At 47.2% G+C, this 25,220-nt stretch overlaps 1 protein-coding gene across 4 annotated transcripts in view; it reads left to right on the top strand.

The window, feature by feature from the left end:
• SCRIB (scribble planar cell polarity protein) overlaps positions 1-24,782 on the top strand; it is a 100,582-nt gene extending 75,800 nt beyond the window's left edge. For 2 of the 4 annotated variants that reach the window (XM_034070246.1, XM_034070254.1), the window contains 12 exons: positions 2,191-2,232; positions 3,086-3,211; positions 4,795-4,902; positions 6,720-6,767; positions 6,997-7,162; positions 8,680-8,848; positions 10,336-10,425; positions 10,730-10,918; positions 16,281-16,420; positions 16,811-16,848; positions 19,587-19,638; positions 22,501-24,782. In XM_034070246.1, the coding sequence (XP_033926137.1) occupies positions 2,191-2,232; positions 3,086-3,211; positions 4,795-4,902; positions 6,720-6,767; positions 6,997-7,162; positions 8,680-8,848; positions 10,336-10,425; positions 10,730-10,918; positions 16,281-16,420; positions 16,811-16,848; positions 19,587-19,638; positions 22,501-22,661 (1,329 nt within the window). In that variant the 3' untranslated portion in view covers positions 22,662-24,782. Of the gene's footprint in view, positions 1-2,190; positions 2,233-3,085; positions 3,212-4,794; positions 4,903-6,719; positions 6,768-6,996; positions 7,163-8,679; positions 8,849-10,335; positions 10,426-10,729; positions 10,919-15,457; positions 15,623-16,280; positions 16,421-16,810; positions 16,849-17,672; positions 17,748-19,586; positions 19,639-22,500 lie in introns of all 4 variants that reach the window. The other 2 variants (XM_034070232.1, XM_034070241.1) reach the window with 2 other exon arrangements.
• The last annotated feature ends 438 nt before the right edge of the window (positions 24,783-25,220 follow it).

Raw genomic sequence — 25,220 nt, 5'->3', positions numbered from 1 at the left:
AATGATCTTCAGCTCTCACATGAAAATGTGGCCCAAATCCCAACGGGTGGCCATGCAGCTGTTCATAGAACAATCTATGGAGGATGGCCTGGTCTAAAAGCACAGTCTGAGCAGGTCCAATTAGATGAGGTTACTCAAGGCCATGTGCAGATCAGTTTTGAACACCTCTAGAGATGGGAATTCTGAATCTTTCTGAGTCCTCCATTGTGATTTTTTTTAACTTGTGTTTGGATGGAATGTTCATCATTCCAGTTTGTTGTAGGCAACTCTCCTAGTACCCTTATGCTTCTGTTTATCAGTGTTTTGACACCGGAAGGTCAGTGCCAGTGTCCTTGCCCCTAGCAACCATCTAATGCCATCTGTTCTTCTAAACCATGATGGGCTTGCTCAGTGATAAATTGTCTTTAGAGTCCAATGTCTTGTCATTATCCCGTTCCTGTGGCAGCAGCGACAGCTTTGTCTCTCACAGAAGTCACTGCTCTGACAGTGGAAGCTTCCCAGGTTCATTCTGTCCTCCATGGCTCTTGGGAAGAGTCAACAAGGTCTCACTGATACATTCTGTGGAGTTAAGAGCATCCAGGACCTTTTTTTTTTGTAGGTGCAGGCATTTCCTCTCCAGTTTTAGGCTGGATGTCTCAAATTCCTGTTATGTAGCACTTGCTGTACTTTGTTCTGTCACTTCAGGGGTTTTGTATAATGAATTCTCTGTGGCTTGAGCAAAGTATTTAATGATCTAATAGCCAATTGCATGACTTTGTCCTTTGTTTTAGCCCTCTGAAGCCATCAGCAGGTTTGCTCCCTGCTTCCATTCCTGAGTCGGTGTCTACCTTCCAGAGCCTTTTTCCTTGGTCTGTGTCTGTTGTGAATTAGTGCCACTGGCAGTTGTTCCTGAAGAAGCCTTGGTGTCCAGTGCTGAGCCCTTAGTCATGCCAGTGGCATTCTCAGCCCCACACTTTCTACATCAGCTTTCTGTCACATTTATATGATTTAGTATTTTCTCGATCGGAGCTTTACGCAGGAGCCTCCTGTGTGTCAGGTAGAGCTGTATCTAGTGGATTTAGTTCTCTCTGGACAATGAATGTTATGCAGAATGGAACAGGTCCAGCAGATAACACTGAAGGACACAGGGCAGTCACCAGCCTTGGGGCTTGTACATCTGGTGGGGCTTCAGGAGACTTGCGCTTCACACTTGCTCTGGAGTACAAGTTCCAAGGAGTTGCATCTCTAATTCTCTGCCACCATTTATTTTTAATGTAAATTCCTTGATTTTGTCATCCTGTACTCCAGCCAGAACTTAAGGCGTAGCTCCAAGATGTGTGGGACCCTGGGGGAAGTGGGCTTGCTGAAGGAAGCCAGTGTCATGACAGCCTTGCCTGGCCTTGAGTTCTGGTGGCTTCCTGTGGGGGAGCAGCAGGCGAGGGGAGAAAGGGGGTGTGTGGTGGGTCTGTGTGTGCCAGCCGAGGGGGGCCGAGGGTTCCTCCAGGGCAGGAGCTGCGTCGGGCGCTGCCCGCTCCGGGAACGCGGTTCCGTGCGGGGAAAGGCGCTGGTCTCACGCGGAAATCGCGGTCTCTTTTCTCTCTCGGTCTCTCCCCCGACGATCTCCCTGGCACTGCCCCTCTCCAGACGCCGGCAGCCCCTCGGCCTGCTCACCTGGCAGGCAGGGAGACCCGCTTTGTAAGTGCTGCTGGTGTGCAGTGTGCGCTGCTGCTCCGTGCTGCTCCCACCCGGCGCCGCCTTCCCTGCCCCTGGGCTCGGTGCTCGCTGCCGGGAGCAGCCGTCGGGTTCGAGGGGCCGTTCCCTGCTGGCCACGGCTGGGATGGCATCGCCAAACGCTTCCTGGCAGCGTGGAGGCTTCCTGGTGCCTTTGCTCAGGCTCGGTAGCAAATGCAGAGGGCAGGGGATGCAAACAAGAGCTGGAGCAGGGAAGGGGAAGGCGGGGGCCACTGCTTGAAGATGTGCAGAGAGCTGTTGTGCCTTCTCACGTAGCAGATGAAGCTTCTGTGGGTGGGCTCTGGCCTGCGCCCCATTTGAAGAAGGAGGTATGGTGGGGGTTAGTGTGAAGCTTGGGGGCTTTTCCCTCTATGGGGCAGGGAAGGGGTTGGAGTTTTGTATTTCTGCTTTTATGGAGCAAGGTAAACTAAAAGGTTTCCTGTGTGGACTCCAAATTTACACCAGTATTTCTGTTTGCAGGCTTCCATTAACTTCATTACATCGCAGGATGAAAGTAAATCTGTAAGTACATCTACCATGAGACCTTCTTATAGTGTCCCTGTGCATCATCCGGCACATAGAGCTTGTCTCTTCCTTCTGTGTGTGCTCAGTTCCAGCCCTGCAAGTCTTCACTGTTGGCTTGTATTCTGTCTTCTTCAGTTCTCTGTTATACCTCAAATTTGCACATAGCACCACATCTTAAATACCATAAACTTGAAAACTTGATGCCACTGTTTTTGCAGCCTTTATTCCGATTTACCCTTGCAGCTTTCACACCTGATTTTTTCCTGGCTTAATCAATTCCTGCTTTTATTCTCTTTAGTACTGGATGTTTTCCTCACTTCCACATGGCATCCAACAGTGATGACATCTAGGTCAAAGCTCAGACTCTTGTCTCTGCTCTTACATCCGCATTTCCAGCTGCAGCCCTAGATGGGCCTCAGTTCATTTTCCTACCCAGCTTTTGCCAATACCCATTTCTGGCTGATGTTTCCCTACTGCATCTTCCATTCATGACACTTAGATTCTGCAAGCTTTGATATACTCGTGCCATACCCCTCTGACCCTTGTAGCTGCTACTTGTATGGCAAATTCTTCCTTGTGTCCTGGCAATCTCTATGACCCGCTGGTCCTGTTGTGACCCTGACTCGTCTGAACCTCTGCCTGTCCAGAGTACTTGCACCAGAGTCATTGGTTGGTGTTTGCTTCAGTAGCTCTCCCTCTTGAGCTCAGGTGCATGGATTTGTCTTACTCACTTGCATGGCAGAGACATCTTGCTGCCCTAACTGCTCATTTCTCTCTCCCCCATCCTCTCCCTCTCTCTCCTGCCGTTCTCCTCTGGCTCTGCTGCGCTGTGGGGCACTGACACGAGCAGACCAAGCCAGGCGTCATTCAGCCTCTTTCCCGAGTGCGACAAAATGCTGCCTCACATAATTCGGAGGACGGGGACAGCCCCAATCCCTTCCAGCAACCTGAGCTGTGCTTCAGTATCCAGAACTCTGTAAGTGGCCTGAGCTCCTCCTTGCTGAGCGGTGTCTATCTGCCCCGGGTTGCTAAAGTGCCACTTCTCCTGGTGGGTAGGTGGCTTGGTCATTGAAAGATGACATGCCTTAGCTAAGGCTGGTCCTGTTTGTCTGTCACTCTGGATGCCCTGGATAAGAACTTCTCACAAGTAGAATGTCATGGCTGCCCCATCCCTGGCAGTGTTCAAGGATGGGGCTTTCAGCAACCTAGTCTCTAGTGGAAGGTGTCCCTGCCTGTGGCAGGGGTTGGAACTGGATGAGCTTTAAGGTCATTTCCAACCCAAACCATTCCATGGTTCTATGATTCTATGATTTTTCTAAAAAGGATGTCACCAGTCTGTGTCTTCACTTAGCAGTTTGAGAAGTTAGCAAACTGTAGCAAAGAAGTTGAAACTGTATCGTAGCTGAAATTCCCTGATCAGATACAGATTTAGATCATTATTTATGAGGTGTTGCCTTCTGTTGAGGCATAAATCTGTCAGGACCTTTGTCTGTCATGTCTTGCATCTCAGAGCGGGAGCTGAGACCAGCCTGCTGATAGTAAGTTTTATGATTTGCAAAATGATCAGTTTTGAAAGATTAATATTCCCTGGGCTGTATGTTGATGGGTAAAAGTTTCAGGTATTTTGGTCTTTGTCATGACAGAAGACTGTATACCTGCAGTACAGCCCTTCTCTTTTCATATAAGCTTGTATGACATGAGACCAAATCACACCTGATTTGCAGACAAACAGCCATATACACCCATTGGATGGGCCAGGATTCACATATTTACAATCTCTTCTGATCTTGATGTGCTGTTCTTTAGCCTATGCAGAATGGAACATCATCAAACAACATAACTTTGCCTCAGTCCAGGACACAGAAAAATCACAAACACCTGAAACGGAGTTAGTGCAGCCAAACGGATTGAAAAAATGAAGCAACTAAAGGGGGTTTCCTTTCTAGTAGAAAGAAAGGTGATGGTGTCATTTACTCCCTACTCCCATGCATCTCTGTGGTGCTTTGAGCAGGTCTTCTCAACTCTTCCTCCCCGAATGTGATAGGAGAGATCACAGGGAAGATAAGAGAAGAAAAGCCCTGTAAAGACAAGCAACAGGAGGGTCCTCTTGGACCATATTAGATGTTTCTGAGTAAGTGGAATTCTGTGAAGGGAAAATTTGAGATCAAAAGCAGATCTTCTCCAGATTAGAGATCCCTGAGTGAGCTGCCACTGATTCCACCAGACACATGCTAGTTGAATTGGGTGGAACTCCACGAGGACTGTGACAACAGTGTGGCCCCTTGACCAAGAGATCAGTCACAACATTCTGGTCAGGTCAGGGAGGATCTGTACCACCGAAAGTATCATTCCTTCACTACCCAAGAAGTAAATCAGGGCTGTGATACATGTTCTGCTGTACATAGCATGTATACAATATGCTACTCATGTTTCTGCAGGAGCTGTGTCTTACATACTCCACTCCTCAGGCTTTGCAGGCTGAGGGCTGTGCTGTGTTTCCCCTGTTGGTTTTTTTATAATACCTGTTGTTATTCTTACCTTCTGTCTTTGTCCTTGTAGCAGAAGCCACCTTCACCACCCTCTCCAGACGAGATCCCCTTCAATGTCAAGCAAGCATACAAGACCTTTGCAGCAGTGCCCTTGTCACACCCTCTGCTCGAGACACAGGTAACTAGTGCTGTCTGGGGCTGTTAAACCAGCAGTGGTACAAACTGTTTGTACGGTGCTTGTACACCAGCAGCGGTACAACGTGTTTGTACGGTGTTTGTATGCTGTTTGTACAGACTGTACAGCTGTACAGACTGCTTGTACACTAGCAGTGGTACAAACTGTTTGTACACTGTTTGTACACCAGCAGCGGTACGAGCTGTTTGTACACTGTTTGTACACTGGCAGCTGTACAGACTGTTTGTACACTGTACACTAGCAGCGGTACGAGCTGTTTGTACACCAGCAGCTGTACGGACTGTTTGTACACTGTTTGTACACTAGCAGTGGTACGAGCTGTTTGTACACTGTACACCAGCAGCTGTACGAATGTTTGTATGAGTGTTTGTACACCAGCAGTGGTACGAGCTGTTTGTACACTGTACACCAGCAGCTGTACGAATGTTTGTATGAGTGTTTGTACACCAGCAGTGGTTCAAGCTGTTTGTACACTGTTTGTACACCAGCAGTGGTACAGAAATGTGCATGAGCACTGCAGGTAAGCAAGGGAGGTGTGAGAACAGGAAGGAGGTAATAATCTGGTTCCTCTCATGAATGAGGGACATGTGGAGGGCCCCTTGGGAGTTGGAGTCTGTTCCTTTTGTGGATGGTCATCCTGCAGAGTCCTGTCCATAAACATATCAAGTCCTGAAAGCTCACTGAACTTTGCATTGCTGTTATTCTCCCACTGGGATGCTGTGGAGTAACTGTGCTATTGTGAGAAAAAGAAACTGAACTTCCAGAGTCCAGGGCCAGGCTAAACCTATTCTGAGGATGTTTTTCTTAGATTTTAACTTAATTGGAACTGTTCCTTCTTCCCTTCATGTACTTGAGTCATGGAACCATTCAGAATAGACAAGGCATCTGGAGGTCATCTGCTTTGGTCCCCTGTGCAAAACAGGGCAAAAGGCCCAGACTCCTGGAGCCTTGAATTTCTAAGAATGGAGATTCTGATGCTGCTGTGGACAGCCTCTTCCAGTGTGGGACCACCTCTGCTGTGAAGAGGGTTCTTCCTATGTTTTATCAGAATTTCTTTTACCACAATCTGTGTCTCTCCTCCTTTTCCTGGGCACCTCTGAGGGTTCTTGTCCTCATTCAGTGGAGTGGGAGGTACCTTTTCTTCTGGTAAATACAGCTTTTTTCTTATCTGAACATGTTTTCACTTCTTAGAGGTAAAGCTTTGATAGTTGCATCTGTGATTTAAAGTCTAAGCCTCCTCCATCTCAAGCTGAGCTCTCTGCTCCCATTCTGCTCCTGTTCCTCCAAGTTTTCCAGTTTTTTTGCTCTTTTAAAAGTTGTTGCTGCTTTTTTCACAGAATCCCAGACTGGTTTGTGTTGGAAAGACCTTAAAGTCATCCAGTTCCAACTCCCTGCCATGGGCAGGGACACCTTCCACTAGAGCAGCTTGCTCCAAGCCCCATCCAACCTGGCCTTGAACACTGCCAGGGATGGGGCTGCCACAGCTTCTCTGGGCACCCTGTGCCAATGCCTCAGCACCCTCACAGGGAAGAACTTCTGCCTAAGGGCTCATCTCTATCTTTCCTCCATCAGTTTAAAGCCATTCTGTTTAAAACAATTTAAAACCACTCTGTTTAGCCCTTTATTTAATGTAAATCCTTATAACTCAAAATTGGCCATGTCTTGTGTTAATTCTGGGGCTGTTTTGTGAAGCAGTCCATCATGTCCGGACTGCTCCTGTTCATGTGGCATGGCTGGAGGGCAGGAGTGGTGGTAGGAAACTTTCTGTTTAGAACATGCCCCTTTCTCTGTGTCCTTAGGAGCTTCCTGGTCAGACCAGCTCAGAGAATTCCAAAGCTGCCCTGGAGGTGAGTTCTGGTGGCTGGAGCTGGCGGGAGGATGGGGACTTACAAAGGATTCAGGCTTTTGGGACAGTGGCTGCAGGGACAGGAGGACAGCATGTGTACATGCTGTTGGGGAAGGCTGGGGAGGAAGAAGAGGAGGCTGTGGAGGACATGGCAAGGGCCGGGCACATGCTAGGGGTGATGGGGGTGGTTTGGCTCAGTCACTGTGGCAGTGCTGGTGTGGCTCTCGTAGGTGACCACGCAGAGCCCCAGTGGCCTGCCCAGCCCTGAGCAGAGGTCCTTCCGTGAGAGGCAGAAGTACTTTGAAATTGAGGTGAAGCAGCAGCAGATGGACAAACCTCCCAAGCGTGTCTCCTTGGTGGGAGAGGATGACCTGAAGAAAATGAAAGAAGAGGAAGGTATGTTGGAATGTGCAAGGACATTTGGCCTGTTCAGTGAATCCTTTCTCCGTGGAAGACATGAGAGCACCCACACCAGAAATCCAGCACTTCCAAAAGCTGGATACAAAGCTGTTAGTCATAAGGCCTGGTACTAGTTTGAAGTAAGTGGATGTGAAGGAGTTTTTGGATGCTGCACTGTTGCTGTGAGAACTGGAGCAAGTGCTGTGGTGTTGGAGCTTCCTCTTCTTACGAAAAACCTCAATAACATTTTAAAAGCTACTACAAATGATGATGATTCTTTGTAAGCTGCTGGGACTGATGTGCAGGAACAGGGGCTGCCCATGGCACCCTTCCATAGTATCTGACAGCAGAGCTTTTATTGCTCAGTGTGCTGCTCTGATTTTGCACAGGGCTTGCAACAGGAGGGAAAATGACTGCTATAGTTTTTGATGTACTTTCATCCTGCTTGAGAGTTGTTTTAAAAGGTGATGAGGAACAATGTTAAGTGGAAAAAAAGGCTTTTGCTGAAATCTTGGTATGTTCAATAGGAAAATGCAGCTGGAATTGGACTCCTGGGTTTGAGACTTCTGTCTCTGTTGCTTGAAAAATTATTGTAGAATTTCTTTTCTAAATTGTTGGGTTCTCTGTTGTTGTCCTCTGGACACATTCAAGAACCTTCACATCCTTCGTAAATGGTGGGGCCCAGAATTGCACCCACTGTTCCAGGTGAGGGTGCACCAACACTGAATACATCAGGACAAGCCCATGTTTTGACCATGTGTCTCTGCTGTGGTGGATGCACCCCAGGATGTGTTTTGCCCTCTTGGTGCCAGGGCACACTGCTGGCTCTGCTGATCCTGCTGCCAACCAGCACCTCAGGTCCCTTCCTGCAGGGCTGCTCTCCAGCCACTTCTCTCCCTGTTTAGACTTGAGCCTGGCATTACTCTGTCCCAGGTGTGGAACCCAGCACTTTCACTTGTTAAATGTCATACTGTTGATGATGGCCCAATGTTCCAGTCTATCTAGATCACTCCATAAGGCCTCATGTCCCTTGAGAGAGCCAGCAGCACCTCCCAGTTTAATATCATTAGCAAACTTGATAATGGTGATTCAACTCCTACATCCAGATCTTTGATAAAAATACTGAACAGATCTAACCCCAGAATTGAGCCATGAGGAACACCACTGGGGATTGGTTACCTGCAGAATACCTGCTGCAGAGTGCACAGAACTTCCAGTTTGAGGATGCATGCAGTCAGCATGATGAACTGCTGAAATCTGTTCTGTAGAGCATCCAGGAATGGAAGTTTAGTGAGTAAGGAAGGAGGGACTGACGGAATGGTGTAGAGTTTGTTGCATCTGAAGCATTAGTGGAGTGGAGGAGAGACAAAGGCATCCAAGGAGAGGGTATGGACTTAAAACATCACAGACTTGGACAGATGATGAGCGTAAGGACCTGCCCAAAAGGTTGCATCCTTGTGTGGGGGCTCAGGGAGTGCTTTGTGGTGCAAGATGAGTCTGTCTTATTTTGGCAGCTCGAAAACTGCAGCAGAAACGTACCCTTCTGTTGGAAGAGGAAGCAGAAGAGGATGAGGTGGTGAAACAGGTGCCTAAGATGAGCATGCAGTCCAGTGTCATCATTGAAGGAGTTGAGTACAAGATTGAGAAACTAAATGGAAGGAACATCCAGGCTTCAGCAGCTCGGTAAGACACAATTGGTAGCTCAGAACCACCCTCATGTGTCAGGAGTGTCCCAGTAGCAGTGATATTCAGGGTAGAGGGCTGGGGACAGAAGCAGGGAGGCTTTTCTGGCTCGTGCTTTTCAGCAGAACAGCTTCTTCAGGTGTGCACTGGAGTATGTAGAGACATGGATTTTCAGAGGTAGCTCATTTAAGGTAAGCTCTGATTCTGAGCCTGGGTTTGGGAGTTTCTAGGCTTTTGTTTCCCAGTTCTCCCGGACTTGTCCTCCAGGTTGCCTTGATGTGTGTTTTTCTAATTCTTGGGCATAGAACTGGGGAATGAGAAAAGACTTCAGACAGAAATAAAGATACACAAGGATAAAGCTGAAGCTGTCTTTTTCTAACTCTCCCTCCTGACTTTTTGCTGCAGACATTCTTCTTTTCACTAACACTACTACTGCCAGTCTTACAGCAGCTGGCGTTTTGAATCTTATTTCTTTCACTGTTTCTGTCCAGTCTGTGTTGAGGAATTTCTCACATGAGGAGTGCTTTGAGACCTTCCACGTCCTGCGGTGACAGGGAAGGACAGCAGCCAAACGCAAACCAGCTTCTTGATTTGATGTGAAGGCTTACTTACCCCTACTGTTTTCACAGTGAAGTGTGGGAAGTTAGAGGATAGTAAGACCAGATCCATTAGGTGACTTCCCATTGTTTCTTATCTGTGCTTGGGCGAAGGGCAGGCAGTGAATTGAGTGGGTTTCCTGAATTTTTTTTTTTTGTCATGCCAGAGCAAATACTGAAATTTAACCAAAAGGGACTCGAACAGTAAAAATAAGGGCTCAGAGTAATGGTGAACTGTAGGCATGTTCCTAATCTGTGGGAAACGGGCTTGGGTGACCTCTTTCATTACAGACCAGACTGAGGAGTGTCTGCATGTGCACAGCCTAAGAATGCAGATGGCAGCTCCAGCTCAGCTGATCCAAAGCTTGCCGGAATTTGGTTACGAGCACAACAAAACCTGAGCATGTGAAGCAGTTGTATAGAGTGGCTACACCAAGAATCCCTGTTCTGAGATCACTCAGGATTCATCCCTAGCCCAGATGTTCCTTCACTTACAGCCCAGGAGTGATGTCCTTTGTTAGCATTCAGGCATCCTGACACCAGCAAAGAGCTGGAAGCAGCCAGACTGCCCATCACAAATGGCACCTGGAAATAGCCAGGCTAAAGCTGTGCAGGAGCTTGCCAGCAAACACTATTGATGCATTATATTGAAGAGTGTGTGTGTTAGTGGATGGTTGGCCTCCAGATGAAGAAAAGTTCTCATGATGAGTTGGAGTGTCAACATTGATGAAATCAACAAAGAAACACTTGCAGCAGTGGGGCAGGAGCTGTTGAACAAAATCATTAAGGGTTACACCTTCAAAATGAACCAGCTGTCTGGGGCTTGGGTCTGTTCCAAACCTTTCTTGAGTCTTAGCCTGTAGTACTATGAGTTGACTTGTTTTGCTCTAGGCCCTCTGAGGTCAATGAGAACAACAGTTCACAGAGGAATTCACTGGAAGAGGGAATCAAGCCTGAACAGAGAACCAACTCTATGTCTGGGTAAGTGGATCATCAGCATCCTTTGCCAAGGAGCTGCCAAATAATGGAGTAGATGCCTTTTCCTTTTAGCAGCTCCAGGGTATAAAAAGATTTTGTGGAGAAAAGGAAACTGTGATCAGAACCAGCTTGTTACAAGATACTCACCTCTGCTGTATGTACTTCTGTCTCCCACAGTGATGTCCTAGGATGTGCTACTAAACAGTTGCTTGGGGGTGTCAGTCATCACCTCTTATCTTGAAAACAGGCAGTGAGAGCTGTGGTGGCCCAGGCCAGCCTACCTCTCACTGTTTCTCTCTCTGCCTAGGCTGAGTCCGTTATACCTTGGAGCAGGGGATCCAGTGGCACCGGTGAGGACAGCCAAAGCCGAGCGGCGGCACCAGGAGCGGTTGCGAATGCAGAGTCCTGAGCTTCTGAGTGGTCAAGAGAAGGAGCTTTCTCCAGCAGAACGTCGTGCTCTGGAGGCAGAGAAACGAGCCATGTGGAGAGCAGCACGGTGAGACACAGCTTCACTGTTCTCTTCACTGCACTACATCAGGAAAAGGGGACCTGCTGCATGTCTTTTGGATTACACTGTATTAAACCAGGGACTAAGCAAGCCTTCCTAAGGCAAGTGTTAGGGGAGGTTATACAGTATCTGTTCAAACAGCGTGAAGCGTCCACTGCTTGGCTGAGCTGCTTCTGACAGCTACATGGGTGAGATTCCTCTTAGAACTGGCACAATCATGAAGACAGTGGAGTGTTATAAAAAAACATAAACACCTTCATGTGATGGTGGCTGTTTTCTTTCCCTCTCAGCACACAACTTCCCATTTCCTTTGTAACATGTAAAAGATGGTATTTATTGAAGTTGCAAGGTGACATACTCAAAGTGGGAAATGAAAAGAGCATTTCACATATCCAGTGCTGCTAGACTGGAAGACTTGCTGAAGCCAAGAAATTAGCAAGTGAGGGCATTCTTATCCACACAAACTGTTTCATCAGCTGTGAAAGAGTGATTAAAAGTTGTTTTGGAAGAAAGAGAACTTCCTAGCTCAGAACTTAAGACTTGAAGCTAGTCCAATCACTTACTATGTCATGTAATTCCTCTCAAAAATTAGTCAAGCTGCTCCTATAATTAATTACAGTTTTTTTTCCATAATGTTCCTGTAGGAGACATTCCAGAGACAGTCTGAAACAGTCTTTTAGGGTGTGAATGTGAGTTTTTATATGAACAGGGCTGTTAGTGGCTCATCCTTGCCAGCTTCATAGATAAGACACTGGAGGGATTACAGTGAGTTGTGATACCACTTCGCATTTCCAGTGTTTGTGCTTAGACATGGATGATAATGGTGTTGTCATCTTCTGGGAAAGCGCTGAGTATGTAGAAATATCTAGTGAAGTCCTTAATGAGAGCTTGCTGATTATCTAGGCTTTGAGGTTACAGAGCTTCCCTTTGTTACTTGATCATGTAACAGATCTGCTTATGGTTTATTTAGAGTTGGACTAATGTCCCTTGTACCGGGGCTTTTGCCCTTCAAGCAAAACTTCCTTGCTATGTCCAGCTTTTTGCCTTGACAAGTCTGTCTCAGCTGGAAGTTTGTTTGTGAAACACAGCCTTAGTTTCGTTGCACTGCCCTGTAATACCAGAGAGCTGAACTGGTCACTGAAAAGCCTTTTTGTTCTGTGGAACTTTGTTTTGGAAGAGATTGGTTTCTGTCATCTTGTAGCATGTTTGTTAGACCTTTGAAGCTGGCCCTGCTTCGAGCAGCTTCTGGTTCAGATGACCTCCAGAGGTCCCTTCCAGCCTGATTTACTCTGTGAGTCTATAGTTAGTAATCTCTCCTTTCCTGCTCCCCACTGAGGGGGATGCCTGCAGATGAGTCATTATGTCAGCAGAGTGTGCTCTGCCAGGATTGTTTCCACCGTGTGCTATTGTTTCGTGCTCCAAACTGTGGGACTCTTGTCTGCTGCTCTGATTCACTCAGTGTTCTGCTGTAGTTGGCATCTCACACCTGTTCTGGTTGACGCTGTTTCTGTGGTTTGTGTCACAACCTCTCAGCATCATTTGTAAATGGAAGTTCCCTATTGTCACATTAAGCCAGGAAGCCATTTACAGAACTACAAGTGGAAGAGAATTTGCAAACAATGCCTTCCAAGACAGACCCAATGTCCTTGTGTTACAGGGCTAGAAGCTGCACAGGGGCTGCAGAGCCAAAGTGTGCTAAGAAACCATAGCCCAGAAGAGACTGGATGGGACCGAGATGACCCAAATTCTTACTTAACTGTCCTTCTGTATCCCTATATCCTAACACAACGCAGGTGCACAGAGAGGTGCCTCACAGGAAGCATGTAAGCATTGCATACATCAAAAACTTGACTGTCAGTATGGTGCTGTGTGAGCACCACAGTGCTGTCAGGAGCAGACATCTTGCAGTTGCTGCTCAGTCTTTCACCTAAGAAAGAAAAAGCTCCACTGTTGTATTTGATCCAACAAAGCAGAAGCTGTCTGTTGGGCTCTTCCTCCTGAAAGCAAACACTACTACTGGGAGAGGTGGTACAGACTGATCTGTCACCCCTGCCCAATTAGACACATGGGGGTTTCTCTCCCTCGTGCTTCCACTTTTCATGTGTATTTTCTCATATGATGAGGTAGTGTCAGATCTGATTCCTCCTGCCTAAGGATTAACATATCCAAGGCACACTTTTCTGTTTCAGATGGTAGAAAGGAGAAACATGACATTGCCTGTGCAGACCTTGAAAGCAAAGCCATGCCAAGGACATGACTCGTGTCACAGGACGTGCACTGCTTGCCTCAGGGCTCTGGGTTCTTCCGTGAACTTGCTGCTGTTGCCAGCAGATAAATCTGACGAATGCAGGGGAGGAGACAGGATTTTTAGGTGATCCTGGAGCGTTACTAAACATCTGAGTGAGTCTGGATTAGCTGGGGTCTCGCTGACATTGCTTAGGGCACAGTAAACATTCTGCATTAAACTGTAGAAGGGTTAGTAAATGTTGAGCATAGTGGGTTTGTCCATTGTGAGCAGGAGAGAGATCCCTGCATTCCAAACCTTCAGCCTGTTATCTTCTAAGCATGTTTTATTCATGGCAAATGAACTGGTAAAGGAAGAGCCTTTTAGAGGTAAGAGAACATGACAAGGGGAAGCTATTTGCAGCCATCTTGCTTGTCAGTTACCAGATCCAGTGTTACTAGTTTTAAGTTCTGCAGACCAGGTCCTCAGCTGCACTTTGCTTCTGATACCAAGGTGTAGCTTTTTATTCTTTATTATTATTTAGGGGCTGGAACTGGATGATCTTTGAGGTCCCTTCCAACCCAAACCATTCTATGACTCTGTGATTCAGTTGTTGAAGTGCCTGGCTGATTCCTTGGGTAGGGATAAGGCTTGGCTTATTTTGGCATTGGCAGGAATAAATCAGTCACCATAATGTGCTTCTTTTTGTAAGACAAGGATGGACTGTCCCCTGCTACCACACATCTCCCAGGGTGATCTGGTGGTCTTAGGATCCCTCTTCTGTAACCGTAACACACTGATGTGATGGAAGCCAGGGCTCAGGTCTTATTTCCAGAGGCCCCCAAGCAGCACCACATGTGTGCTGTGGGAGGGAGGACTGTACTGCCCTGCACATGATGCTGCAGCCTCACTAACATGAATGTTCTTTAAGTGCATGTCACTGATTTTATTACTTTCTTTCTAATCTTCTATCTTCTGCTTCTTTCCAGTTCTCTGGTCTGTGTGCTGTCACTCGTGACCCCATCAGTTTGCACCTTCTTGGGCTTTCCTTTTTCTCCCTGTGTCATCAGTGCTCTGCCAGGACATGTGTTCCCCCACCCCAGCACATCCCCCTGTGCTCTGCTGGGACAAACACACTGGGACCCCACCTATATGAGTGTTCTGGGCACACACAGCTGCTGACATTCGTGCCATAGGAAGAGTGTGATTGAGAAGGTACAGGCACATATACAGAAACCACCCATGTGCTGGGCTGCATCACCACAGCATGAGCAGCAGGTCAGGGAGGGGATTCTTCCCCCCCAGCTGCGTGAAGGGGAGACCTTAGAGCAGCTCCAGTGCCTAAAGGGGCTACACCAAACCTGGAGAGGGGCTTGGGACAGGGGCCTGTAGAGACAGGCCAAGGGGAATGGCTTTTAGCTGCCAGAGGGGAGACTGAGCTGAGCTCTTAGGCAGAAGCTGTTCCCTGTGAGGGTGCTGAGGCGCTGGCACAGGGTGCCCAGAGAAGCTGTGGCTGCCCCATCCCTGGCAGTGCTCAAGGCCAGGTTGGACACAGGGGCTTGGAGCAGCTGCTCCAGGGGAAGGGGTCCCTGCCCTTGGCAGGGGTTGGAACTGGGTGAGCTGTAAGGTCCTTTCCAACCCAAACCTGTCTGAGTCTATGATTCTATGATACTGAGGGGGGCAGGTGTCCAGCAAAGGCTGTCTGCATCTTGGCAGTTTTCCCACCATACACACACAGTGTTACAGACACACTCACCTCTTGTCTGTGTTCCAGGGCCTGTGGCAGAAAGACCTTCTGTAATGTGCTTGTTCGTTTTGCTTCCCCTTTTCTCGTGCTCAAAGGTGCACACTAACATGTGGTCAGATGTATGTATGCAGTGTACATTAAGAGAGTGTCATCAGCTGTGTGCATGCACACTCACTCATGCCGTGTACTCCCTCAGTCTGCTTCACATGTACACGCATACCTTTGTAACTACATCCTGGGCCACCTCCATTGGTCTGCTGGGGGTTTCCAGTCCTCTCCTGCTAGCCATGAGGAGGGCAGTCTCTAGATGCTGAGGCTCTCAAGGCACATCATTCCAGATTGCCCTCTAGAGTTTCCTGCTTCTTCTGCAGCAGTTCGTGTTGGACAGGGTCCTGTTTTAATCAAGGCTACCCCTATATCAGACCCATATTTCTCCTTGCCAGGGTATGTTCCTGTATCTGTTTCTTTCTTTCCCTGTGCTTGTCTGCTGCGATGTTCATCACCATCATCTCCTCTTCCTCCTTTTCCTCCTCCTTTTCCTCCTCCTCCTCCTCAGATCCTCAGCTTTTGAAGACAGTATTAAACAGTACGAGCAGGATCTGGCCAGGAAGCTGTACCAGTCCCGACAGTGGGCTCCTGCTCCTGGGGCCAGGCCAGCTCAGATGTCTAGTGCAATGCAGAGTCACGCCTCAAGAACCCCTGGGTCAGGAAGCCAATCCAGGTGTGCACAGCCCCTTCCCTGCCAGCTGCATGTGTCTATCCCTACATCCCAATGCAGTGCTCCCAGCTGTGGCCTGCCAGGGGTAGGGAGGAAACATTAGTGGTTGCTGGTGTTCATTCCCTGAGGTCCCACAGACTATTGGCAGTTGTCTTACTTAGGATGAGGGGGGAAGCTGGGTCTCTTTGACTGGGAGACGGGAGCAGACATTGCTGAGGGCAGAGCCTACTTTTTCTTAGTTCTCTCTTAATGTCCTGATGGCTGAAGAGGGTTAAGATGCAACATACTGAGAGCACAGAGAAGAGCAAATCCCTGAGAACTGATCTTCCTCATTTGAACCCTTGCAGTTCCTTTCCCAGCCTGGGCTGCTCTCCCATTGTGTATGGCACCTCTGGGAAGGCCTGCAGCTTCTCAGTGTGTTGATGCTTAGCTCTAGGCTCTGTTCAGCACGTACATGTGTGTTTCAGGGTGACAGCAAACCAAGCCGTTCTCTCCTGCTTTGAAAGTCTGTCTGCCTCAGGGAACCATGGGTGCTTGGTTTCACCTTTCTGCACTCAGCCTGTTGACTGTGGTCTGGCTGCTGGGCGCAGAAGGTGGCATTGTGTCTTAACAGGAAGGCAATGTCTGATGTCTTTTTCTCCCTCCCTCATTTCTGAGACAGGATGAAATCACTTGAACAGGATGCTCTGAAAGCCCAAATGGTTATTGCCAAGTCTAAGGAGGGGAAAAAACGCAGCACACTGGAGCAGTTGGCAGAATCACCTTCACCTGTCCCCACCCCGTCACCAACACCACTGGAAGGTACTGTACAGCCGTCCCTTCCCTGAGGCGAGAAGTTAAGGCTTCTCTAGCTTTTAACTTTCTTGAGAGCAGACCTGCTGGCAGCAAGTGCCTCCTTCAGCCTGGATTGCAAGATTCTTTGGGGCGTATGAGATCTCTCAGCACAGAGGATGGGCCTGATCTATAGAAAACATGAGGGGAAACCTGAAGGTTGCAGGGAACCAGAGCAGAAATAAAACCAGAATTATGACTGTTCAAAGAAGAGAACAAGGTGTTCATTCTGAGCAGGCAGCATCTTTCTTGAGCAGAGTCTTTCCTCACACCCAAGCTGCAAAATGGAAGAGGCAGGTCTGGGGAGCTGTGGCACAAATACAGACCTTCACTAAAGTGCTTCTCTGTTAACTTTTGCAGATTGTGGTCCCAGAAACATCACTTCACCAGGAAGGCTGGTATGAAATCCTGCTTGCTTTTGGTATCTCGCCTATCATCCTGGGATTTCTCAGTCACTTGGCTTGGGTGTGGGCCGTGCGTCTGGGCCATGGGATCCCAACTTAAATAATGCATGATAGGTGAAGAGAGCACCACCGCTGGAGCTCTGACATACCCATTGCTAGAGGGATCCCTACTCTTTTGCAACTATGATGTAACAGCTGGTTTCTGTTTCTGTGTTTTTATTATTTCATCCTTTTCTTGATTCTTCATCTCTGTGGTCAGAAAGCCATTCGCTTCAGAGACTTTGCCCCTTGTTTCCTCAACAGCATAAAACTGAGAACAGCAGCTGAAATCAGCATTTTCCTTTTTCTAAGCATATCTGTATAAATGCACCAGGTCATTGCTGCAGAGAACTGTCAGCATTAGTAAGGCAAATGGAAGAGTGGAGCAGCTACCCAGAAAGGAGACCTGGTTTTACCCAAGGCTGTGCAAGCAGCCAACTTTGTATTAAACCGTGACTGTGCCACAGCCATCAGGAATCTTGCCATGAATCTTGCCATGAAAACAGGCTTTCTGCCTAACCTGGTGTGCAAGTGCATTTTACTGCAGCACATGTTTTCTCTGCAAAATGGGAGACCTGCCCTGACACCAGAGCAGTGTCCCAGAGATGCTTCAGTTTCAGAGGCTGTATCCTGGCACTCTTGGCAGTAACTGGGAATGATGCTGTGCTTCTGGTTTCATCTCTGCATAGAGTGACTGCTCAGTTTGCTGCTGGTTTTCCATCCATTTCTCTCCCCTTATTCTCTCTTCTCTGTTTCTTCTCCTTTGCTGTCCCTTCTAGTCCATGTCTGAAAAGAAGTTTGACTACCGGGAATTTGCTGCTATTCCTTCCTCCAAACCTGTTTACGAAATCCAGGTATAAACTGCATGCTGAGCTGTCTGTCACATGGGTCAGGGTTTGCACATGAAGCAGTGACCTTCAGAGCAGAGGCTCAATGATCTGAGGATGTCTTTTTCAAAGGTCCCTGCCTGTGTGGAGGCAGTGAGGGCCTGATGTGCTGTATAACTGAGAGTTTACTGATTACTTCAGTCAGGTGGAATTGGGAGAAAGTTGGTCCAGTTTTAAAATTAATGACAAAAGCTTTTCAAATAGAAAGCAGCTGCGTGACCTGGTTTAGTGTGAGGTGTCCCTGCCCATGGTGGGGGGGTTGGAATTAGATGATCATAAGGTCCTTTCCAACCCTAACTGTTCTATGATTCTATGATACATCCTCACCTCAGTTGATCCTGAAATGGTTTTAAGTGAAAGATGAGAACTAAAAAGGAAGAAAAAGCTGTAGAAACGATGGCAAAAAAAAAGTAAGTTGGTGCAAATGTTAACCTCACACATCCATACACATCATATACACACATATATAAATATCCAGCATCCTGCCCAAGCAGCATATGTGATGCCAATTCTCGTATGTTGTAACTCTGCTGTAGATGAACCGTGAAGTTATCATGTGGTAAGAGAAGACCAAGTTTCGAGGGTGAGCGCCGTGGTGGGGTGGTTCTCCTTCCTGAAAGAACCTCATTTCATTTAAGCTGCTTTGTCACAGAATCAGAGAACATTGGGGTTGGAATGGACCTCTGGAGGTCACCTTGTCTGACCCCCTTGCTCAAGCAGGACCACCTAGAGCCAGTTGCCCAGGACTGTGAACTGCCTTTCTCTTGTCATCTGAGTTAGTCATTAACTGATTGGCATTTGTCACATCTGAGCAGATACCGAATGGTTATGATGGTTTTTTTAGTTTCCTGTAACAACAATGAAGCAATACGTGCAGTTACCTTTGTGCTCTGTGTGGAGAGCTAGCAAGTACTCACATGTTGGGCTTTAATTTGCTGTCATGACACAGAGATCCCAGGTCCAAGGTGTCATCCCCAAAACCAGGCTGACTTTGACTTTAGCAGAGTTGCAGCTTAAGGATTCTTGGGCAGTTAGCCATTATTAGTTGTCCAGCTGGAGACCAGTAATGAGTGGTGTCCCTCAGGGATCAGTGTTGGGACTGGTCTTGTTCAACATCTGTGTCAGTGCCATGGACAGTGGGATTGAGTGCGCCCTTAGCAAGTTTGCCAATGACACCAAGCTGTGTGGTTCGGTTGATTTGCACTGTGAGCAAAGTTACTTTCTTATGATGGTGTCGCTCTGATGTGATGAGCTACATGCAGCTCTGGTGGTTGGAGACTTCGTTTTGTGAAGGCTTTAAAATCAGCAGGAGGTGGTGGTGGTTTCATGATTATCTCTTAGCTGTGTCTCTGCCTGTGTTGGATGTAACTGCTCCCTGTCCTACATCATTCTCTACACACACCTGAACAGAAAAAAAGGAAGTTGTTTCTGTTTAAGCAACTGGGGCAGAATTAGGGACTCTCAAGGAAATGTAGTTCATCTTTGCTGTCCTCCCACATTTCTGTGGATTTTCTATGGTCTCTATGCTTTCTGCCTTTCATGTTGCTTCAAATCCTCTTCTTCCTACACATGCACAGAGAAGGGAGAGCTCTGATGGGCAGGCACACAGCTCATCCTGCAGTTCAGGCAAGGGGCTTCTTGACTTAAGCACAGAGGAGTAATGTTGTAATCCTGTAGTAATTCACTGAGTTACCAGCACTTTTGAGGGCTAAAGGTTCTCTGGAGTGTGTTTGAATGCTGGAGGTGGGAAATTACCTAGCACTGGTGTTACAGAGGTGGAAGCTCATGTCTTCTGTTCTCTTCCAGTCACCTGATGCAGCTGATGACCTCAGATACGTAGATGACAGAAATAACTCAGGTAAGCTCATGGCCAAAGGAGTCATCTCTGTACTAGTTGCTTCCCACCATGGTTCTAGAGGGTTCCCCTTTGCTTCCTTCTGGAATCAACCCTGAGGACTTCAACTTCTTGCTGTTTGAAGCAATGTCTTATTTTTGTCCATTCCAGAATGAAACCTCCAAACTCGCCACGTTCTGTTTTGGGTAGGATATTTGCATTGTGCTCTAGGGATGGCTAATGATGAATGGTGTGTAACAAGCATGCCTGGTTTTCTTCTGGTTTTGTGTTCTGGAGTAAAGAGAGTAAACATAGGTGGGAAGTTTTGGCCTCTGTTACCTGCTGGAAGTGGGTGACATTCATTGGGCAGGGTCTGCCCCTTTTGCTAGAGCAGAGAATCCTGCAGCCTGCAGCAGGCAGCTGCAGATAAATTCATCCTGGTTTAAGAGTTGAGAGATTTGGTGCTCAAGTACCCAGGCAAGTCTCCAAGGCTGCACTTGTGGATCTATGTGTGCAGTCCCCTAACTCAACAGGAACTGAAGCTTTGCCTGCTGTATCTCATCAGGCTCTCCTAGCTATGGTGTGTCCTTCTGTCCACAGCTAGAATAGACAGGCTCAGACTATCTCCCACTTCAGTCTGGATGGTGGCAGTAGCAATGTGGAGCTTGGCAGGACTTCCCTGCTCCTTAGGAGTACTTCTGCTGGTATTTTACTTAATTCTGGTTTTTGATCATTTCCTTGGCTCTTCTGGGGTGCAATGAATAACTGTGTCCTATTCCCTCTTTCTGTACCTTTCTTGCAAGCAAGTATCCTAAAAATTCTTTTTTCTAGGCTCAACAATCCTATTCTTTATTTATAGGAGTTGTTCCCATGTCCCTTTGGACCTTTTTTATTTCATCTGTGTTATTTTTAAGGTAGAGAAGGGCTGCAAGCAATTCTGCAAATATAGGTACATGGCAGAAAGCATTCTGTATGTTCTCACATCTTTTCCAATATCTAATCCTGAAATGAAATGGTCTTGTCGAGAAGTGCCAGCATTTTCAGAAAGCTCCCCCTAATGACAACAGAATCGTAAGCTCATTTTAAGGATGTTGCTTTCTACGTGCAGTCGGGGTCATGTTACTTTTACTGAGCTTAAGCATTATCCAATAGCATAAAAATAAACCCCCTGAAACAGCACGAGGTTCTGCCTGCTCCAGTATTGTGGCTGATGCAAACTACTGGGAATGCCAAGAAAAGAGCATAAAAGAAGTATAAAGTTACTCCTTTGAGAATACTACTACGGGCTACAACGTGTGCTTTAGCACTTCCTAAGCCAGAGGCCTTTAACCGTAGAGCTATTTATTTCTTCCCTGAATCTTTTCACATTTGCAGTAAATTTCACCTTCCACATCACTGCCCATTCAACTCTGTAAAATCATAATGCTCTTCTGTGGAGTTGAGTTTCATTTGACTGCCCTGATACCACTGCTTGGTACCACCAGCAGTTTCTCTTAATATAGCCTTTATCACTTCTACTCCTCATTAATTACTAAATACTGACTAATACAGATAGCTGCTCTGTGTTGTGATAGTAGGTTTTCTGTGTTTTAACCCTAAGGAATGTGCTGCCTTATCCCATGGCAGCTTGTTTTCATTAAGAGTTTTGGCTGAGGAGCAGTTAGCAGGTTGTAAAAGTTTTGTTTGCTGTGTTGAGAACTTGCATGTTTAATGGCTCTTTTGGCAAATTCTAGTCAAAGAGGTTTTAAAAGGAATGAGTTCCCTCCAAGCCACACTGATTTCCTTCCCCCCTCAATATGGATTTTTACCTGCATGTGTCCATGCCATTCATTTATGCCTGTCTGCCTTATCTGGAAGTCAGTCATCTGCTTTCCAAGTCCAGAGTCCTGCCAAGATGTCAGGTTTGTCACTCAGGTTTGTCACCTACATTTGGTTCTGAGGCCTTTTCAAACAACAGGTTCATGCTACAGTTAACACTCCCAGAAGGATTGTGAATTACAACAGCTACTCATACTTGGGTACTGTAACAGTGGGGATGTTGCATCTTGGAGTCTGGCTCTAGAGCAGAGGACGGGCCACTGAGTTTGGTAGACTGCAGCTTTGATCTGGTAGATCTTCATAGATAATCTGCCTTGTTCAAAGACTTTAGAGGCTTCCCAGGAGCCAGTTTGCATTTGAAGGGAAAACATGGGTTTGTGGAACTTTTCCCTTTTTACTCAAGTATCTCACAGTAGTTGTTCAAGCCAAATTATCACAAAGGGCAGATGTCAAAGTGCATCAGATACAAGCTCCTTTCAGGAGGTTGAGGATCCACTTTAACAGCAGTGTACTTTACATGCAGAACACATCCTAAAAGGCCTGAGATCAAGTTAACTGAGGGTCTGGCCCTGCCCCAGTGTATCTTTCCTGGCGAGTTCCTTTGGTGAGGGACACAAGTCACAGTTTAAATTTACAGAAAGGACTTAGTTGTGTAACTTCAACACTAAGCAAGGCCACAACTTTTACCTCTAGATACAGCAGCTATAGCTGGTGGTTTACACACTGCTCTTTAGTGCACACCACAACTGAAACTAGTGAGATGCTGGGGACACCAGCAGACACCCAAGTCCTCTCAGCAGACTTGATTTTTGCTATGGCACTTTCAGTAATTTTCAGAGTTGGGGCAGGTCTCATCTCATGCACGTGACTTCCCAGAACCCACAGAGGTCAGAACATGAGCTACACATCACTTAAAAGCTCTGGGCATGGGATAACTGGAGATCACTAACACTTCAGTGCAGTCTCAAATTCAGCACCTCGATGTACCCTTATGTCTGTGTTAGCTGCATCAGCTCTATGCTTAACCTGGCACTTCTCTTAGAGCCTTACCTGTTCTTGTCCTCACAGTTCCCCAGGAGGAGGATGGGCAGCCAGAGGAAGAGGAAATGTTAGTGACACGTGATTCATCAACACCCACTTCATCAGCACTGGAAGAAATGGCCCTGTACAGCAGCAAACGCAAACTCCGACACAGCCGGCGCAGCTTGGAGGCTGCTGTCCCTACGTAGATCTGATGGACCTGGGCAATGGAATAGCCCGGCACAGGCCTCTTGAGCTTCCTGTGCTCCAGGGACAGCACTGGACTGCCCACACTGCAGCCTCCTGGACTCTGGATGGGAACTGAGCACCCCAGGGAGCACTGTGGTCAACTAACTTCAAGGCTGTGAACCGCCCTCTTTTCTCACCCAAGGATGCACTGGGGCATGTCCTGAACAAAATGGGACAACACTAGACTTAGTGGTGGCAAATTGAGAGGAGGTGTGGGTAGGACAGGGGGCAGCTGCAGCTTGTTAGCCTGTAAATAGTGTGTGTGGGGAAAGGGTAGGACAGGGAGAATATGAGTGTGAGAGTGTGTTGGGTTCCAGCTGTTACTTCCTCAACCTGGATTTTTTAGTGGTTTACTGTGGGAGCTTCTCCTCTGGCATGAGTTAGAAGGAAGGTCCAGCCTGCCTTTGCTCATACTTAATTTCCAGTCTTTTGCCAAAAAGCATCTCCTCCCACCTCTCCCTCCCATGTCACCTCACTTGCTTTTGGGAGCGTGTGGAAATGGGTGGCTTGGAGGCAAAAAGAAGAAAGAAAAAAAAAACCAAACCAAAAGGAATTCCGGTGAAATACCTGCCTCTGACCTTGATACCTGTGTGCTCAAGCAAAGACAACTGACTGAGCAGGAGCCTGTGCCAGCTCTGTGCCACTTACCTCTGTGAGCACAGCAACCTGTCCTGCATAGGAAGCTGCTCCTGAGAGCATTCTGTGCTCTTCTGGGGGGCAGGTACTGCCTGGGTGTACACATAAGGTGTGTATCTCGTGCATGCAGTGTGAACCCCTCAGCAAGCACACTGACTTGTCAGAGGAGGCCAGATAGGCAGCTTCTGTCAGCACCAGGACTGATCTGGGATAGAAGTGAGAGGGGAGCTGAGCAGCTGTAGCAGAGTGTAGAAGTGTGCATGTGTGACAGCAGTAGAGAGCAGGGTAGTTGGGGATTAGGATATGGTGGCAGAGGTAGGAGGTGTAAACAGCAGATAAGATAGTGGGTTAGGATTCAGGAAACAGGGAAGGGTAGGAAGTGGCATTGCTGGGGTCAGGTTAGGAGTGAAGAGGTCTTACAGGTAGGAGGATACTGGTGGGTGACTTACCTGCTAGCTGTGAAGTGAAATGTGATGTTACGAGGTGCCCGGCTTGGAGCTCTGGAGGAGTAGAGTGAAGTACAGTGGGTCTGGCCTATGCCTTGCAATAACTACACAGTTCTACTGTTTGCAAACTTGTTGGCTTCAGACCCCTTTTCATGTAGCACGGGGAGGATACATGCTTGCCCAGGCAGGAGGGAGAAAATGAAAATGAAAAGGAGGGTGTGATTCCCGGTTTCCATGGGTGGAAGAAGGGCTGTGAACAGATTCTGTATCAAGTGAGCTCTGCAGACATGGAGGAGACAGATGCTGCTGATAGCACTGAACTTGGTCTCTGCTGCCCAATGCTGAAATAAAACATCCCCCTTTTTTTGTTTTCTGGTTTTTTAATGCCTCTAACAGGGAGAAAGGTGCCCGAGCTTGGCAGGGACCCGACCTGTCCAACCTGATACATTGGTGCTCCCTGCTGAACCAATCCAGCAGTAAGACCAGAGTTGGACCTTAAGCCTTTCAGTGGCTTGGGAGTGACAGGTACTTCTGCTTGTGTATGTGCTGAATGAAAGAAATGAAGTTTTTCTTTTAGTTGATACTCTCCCTTCATGCCAAAATCCAGTGGATCATTTTAACTGATTTTGTATGTTTTGATTTTACAGAGCTTTGAAGGGGGACTCTGATAATCTCAAACTGCAGCTGTGGCTGCTTCCATCATCAGCAATTTGAGCTTTTCCTTTTTAAATCTAATTTTAGCATTTTCTTTTTAACAACAGCAGTTTTGGAAACAATCCTGGATTGGGTTTGGTGACTAACTTGTGATTCTCTTTTTCTTTCCATTTGCGGTACCTGGTGCCAGGCTCTGGGTTCTCTCCCATTCTCTCCTGAGAGACTCTGAGGGAAAATTAGCGCATCAAGACTGTAACTAGTGAAATTTGTACAACCAAAGAAATCTATTTTGTTGTTTAAGGATAATAAAGTTTACTTTACATTTTAGAACCTTTAGTTAACGTAGTTTGCCCTGTGTGAAGTCTGCATTTCCTATATCAACGTGTCAATTCTTAGCCACCCTATAACGTAGCAAGCATACCAGTGATTTTTCTGGTTCTGTGTGCAGAAATTAATGATCACCTAAATCAATGCCAACTGCAGAAATATCAAAGTGAGCATGTGCTACTTGTGAGTTTGGGGTGAGATGATGCATGTTGAACCCAGCATTTCAGTTACCACATTCAGCACTGGCACGGATTTAAAATCCAACATCCTGCTTAATGGCATACAAGAGAGGAAGGTAAATTCAAGAATGAGAACAAATGCTAGAATATGCTGCTTGGTGTTACAAACTTTAAGGCAAGTACCAATGCCAACTGCAGAGAGATTCTCATTCCATCCATAGGAAGGGCTGGAGGCAGGGAATGTGCCCATGGTCTTGACAGGGTATCCCAGCACCCT

The sequence above is a fragment of the Melopsittacus undulatus genome, chromosome 1 (genome assembly GCF_012275295.1).
Source record: "Melopsittacus undulatus isolate bMelUnd1 chromosome 1, bMelUnd1.mat.Z, whole genome shotgun sequence".
Taxonomy (NCBI): Eukaryota; Metazoa; Chordata; class Aves; order Psittaciformes; family Psittaculidae; genus Melopsittacus; species Melopsittacus undulatus.
Note: the sequence above shows the minus strand (reverse complement) of the source record. Positions and strands in the feature narration are given on the sequence as shown.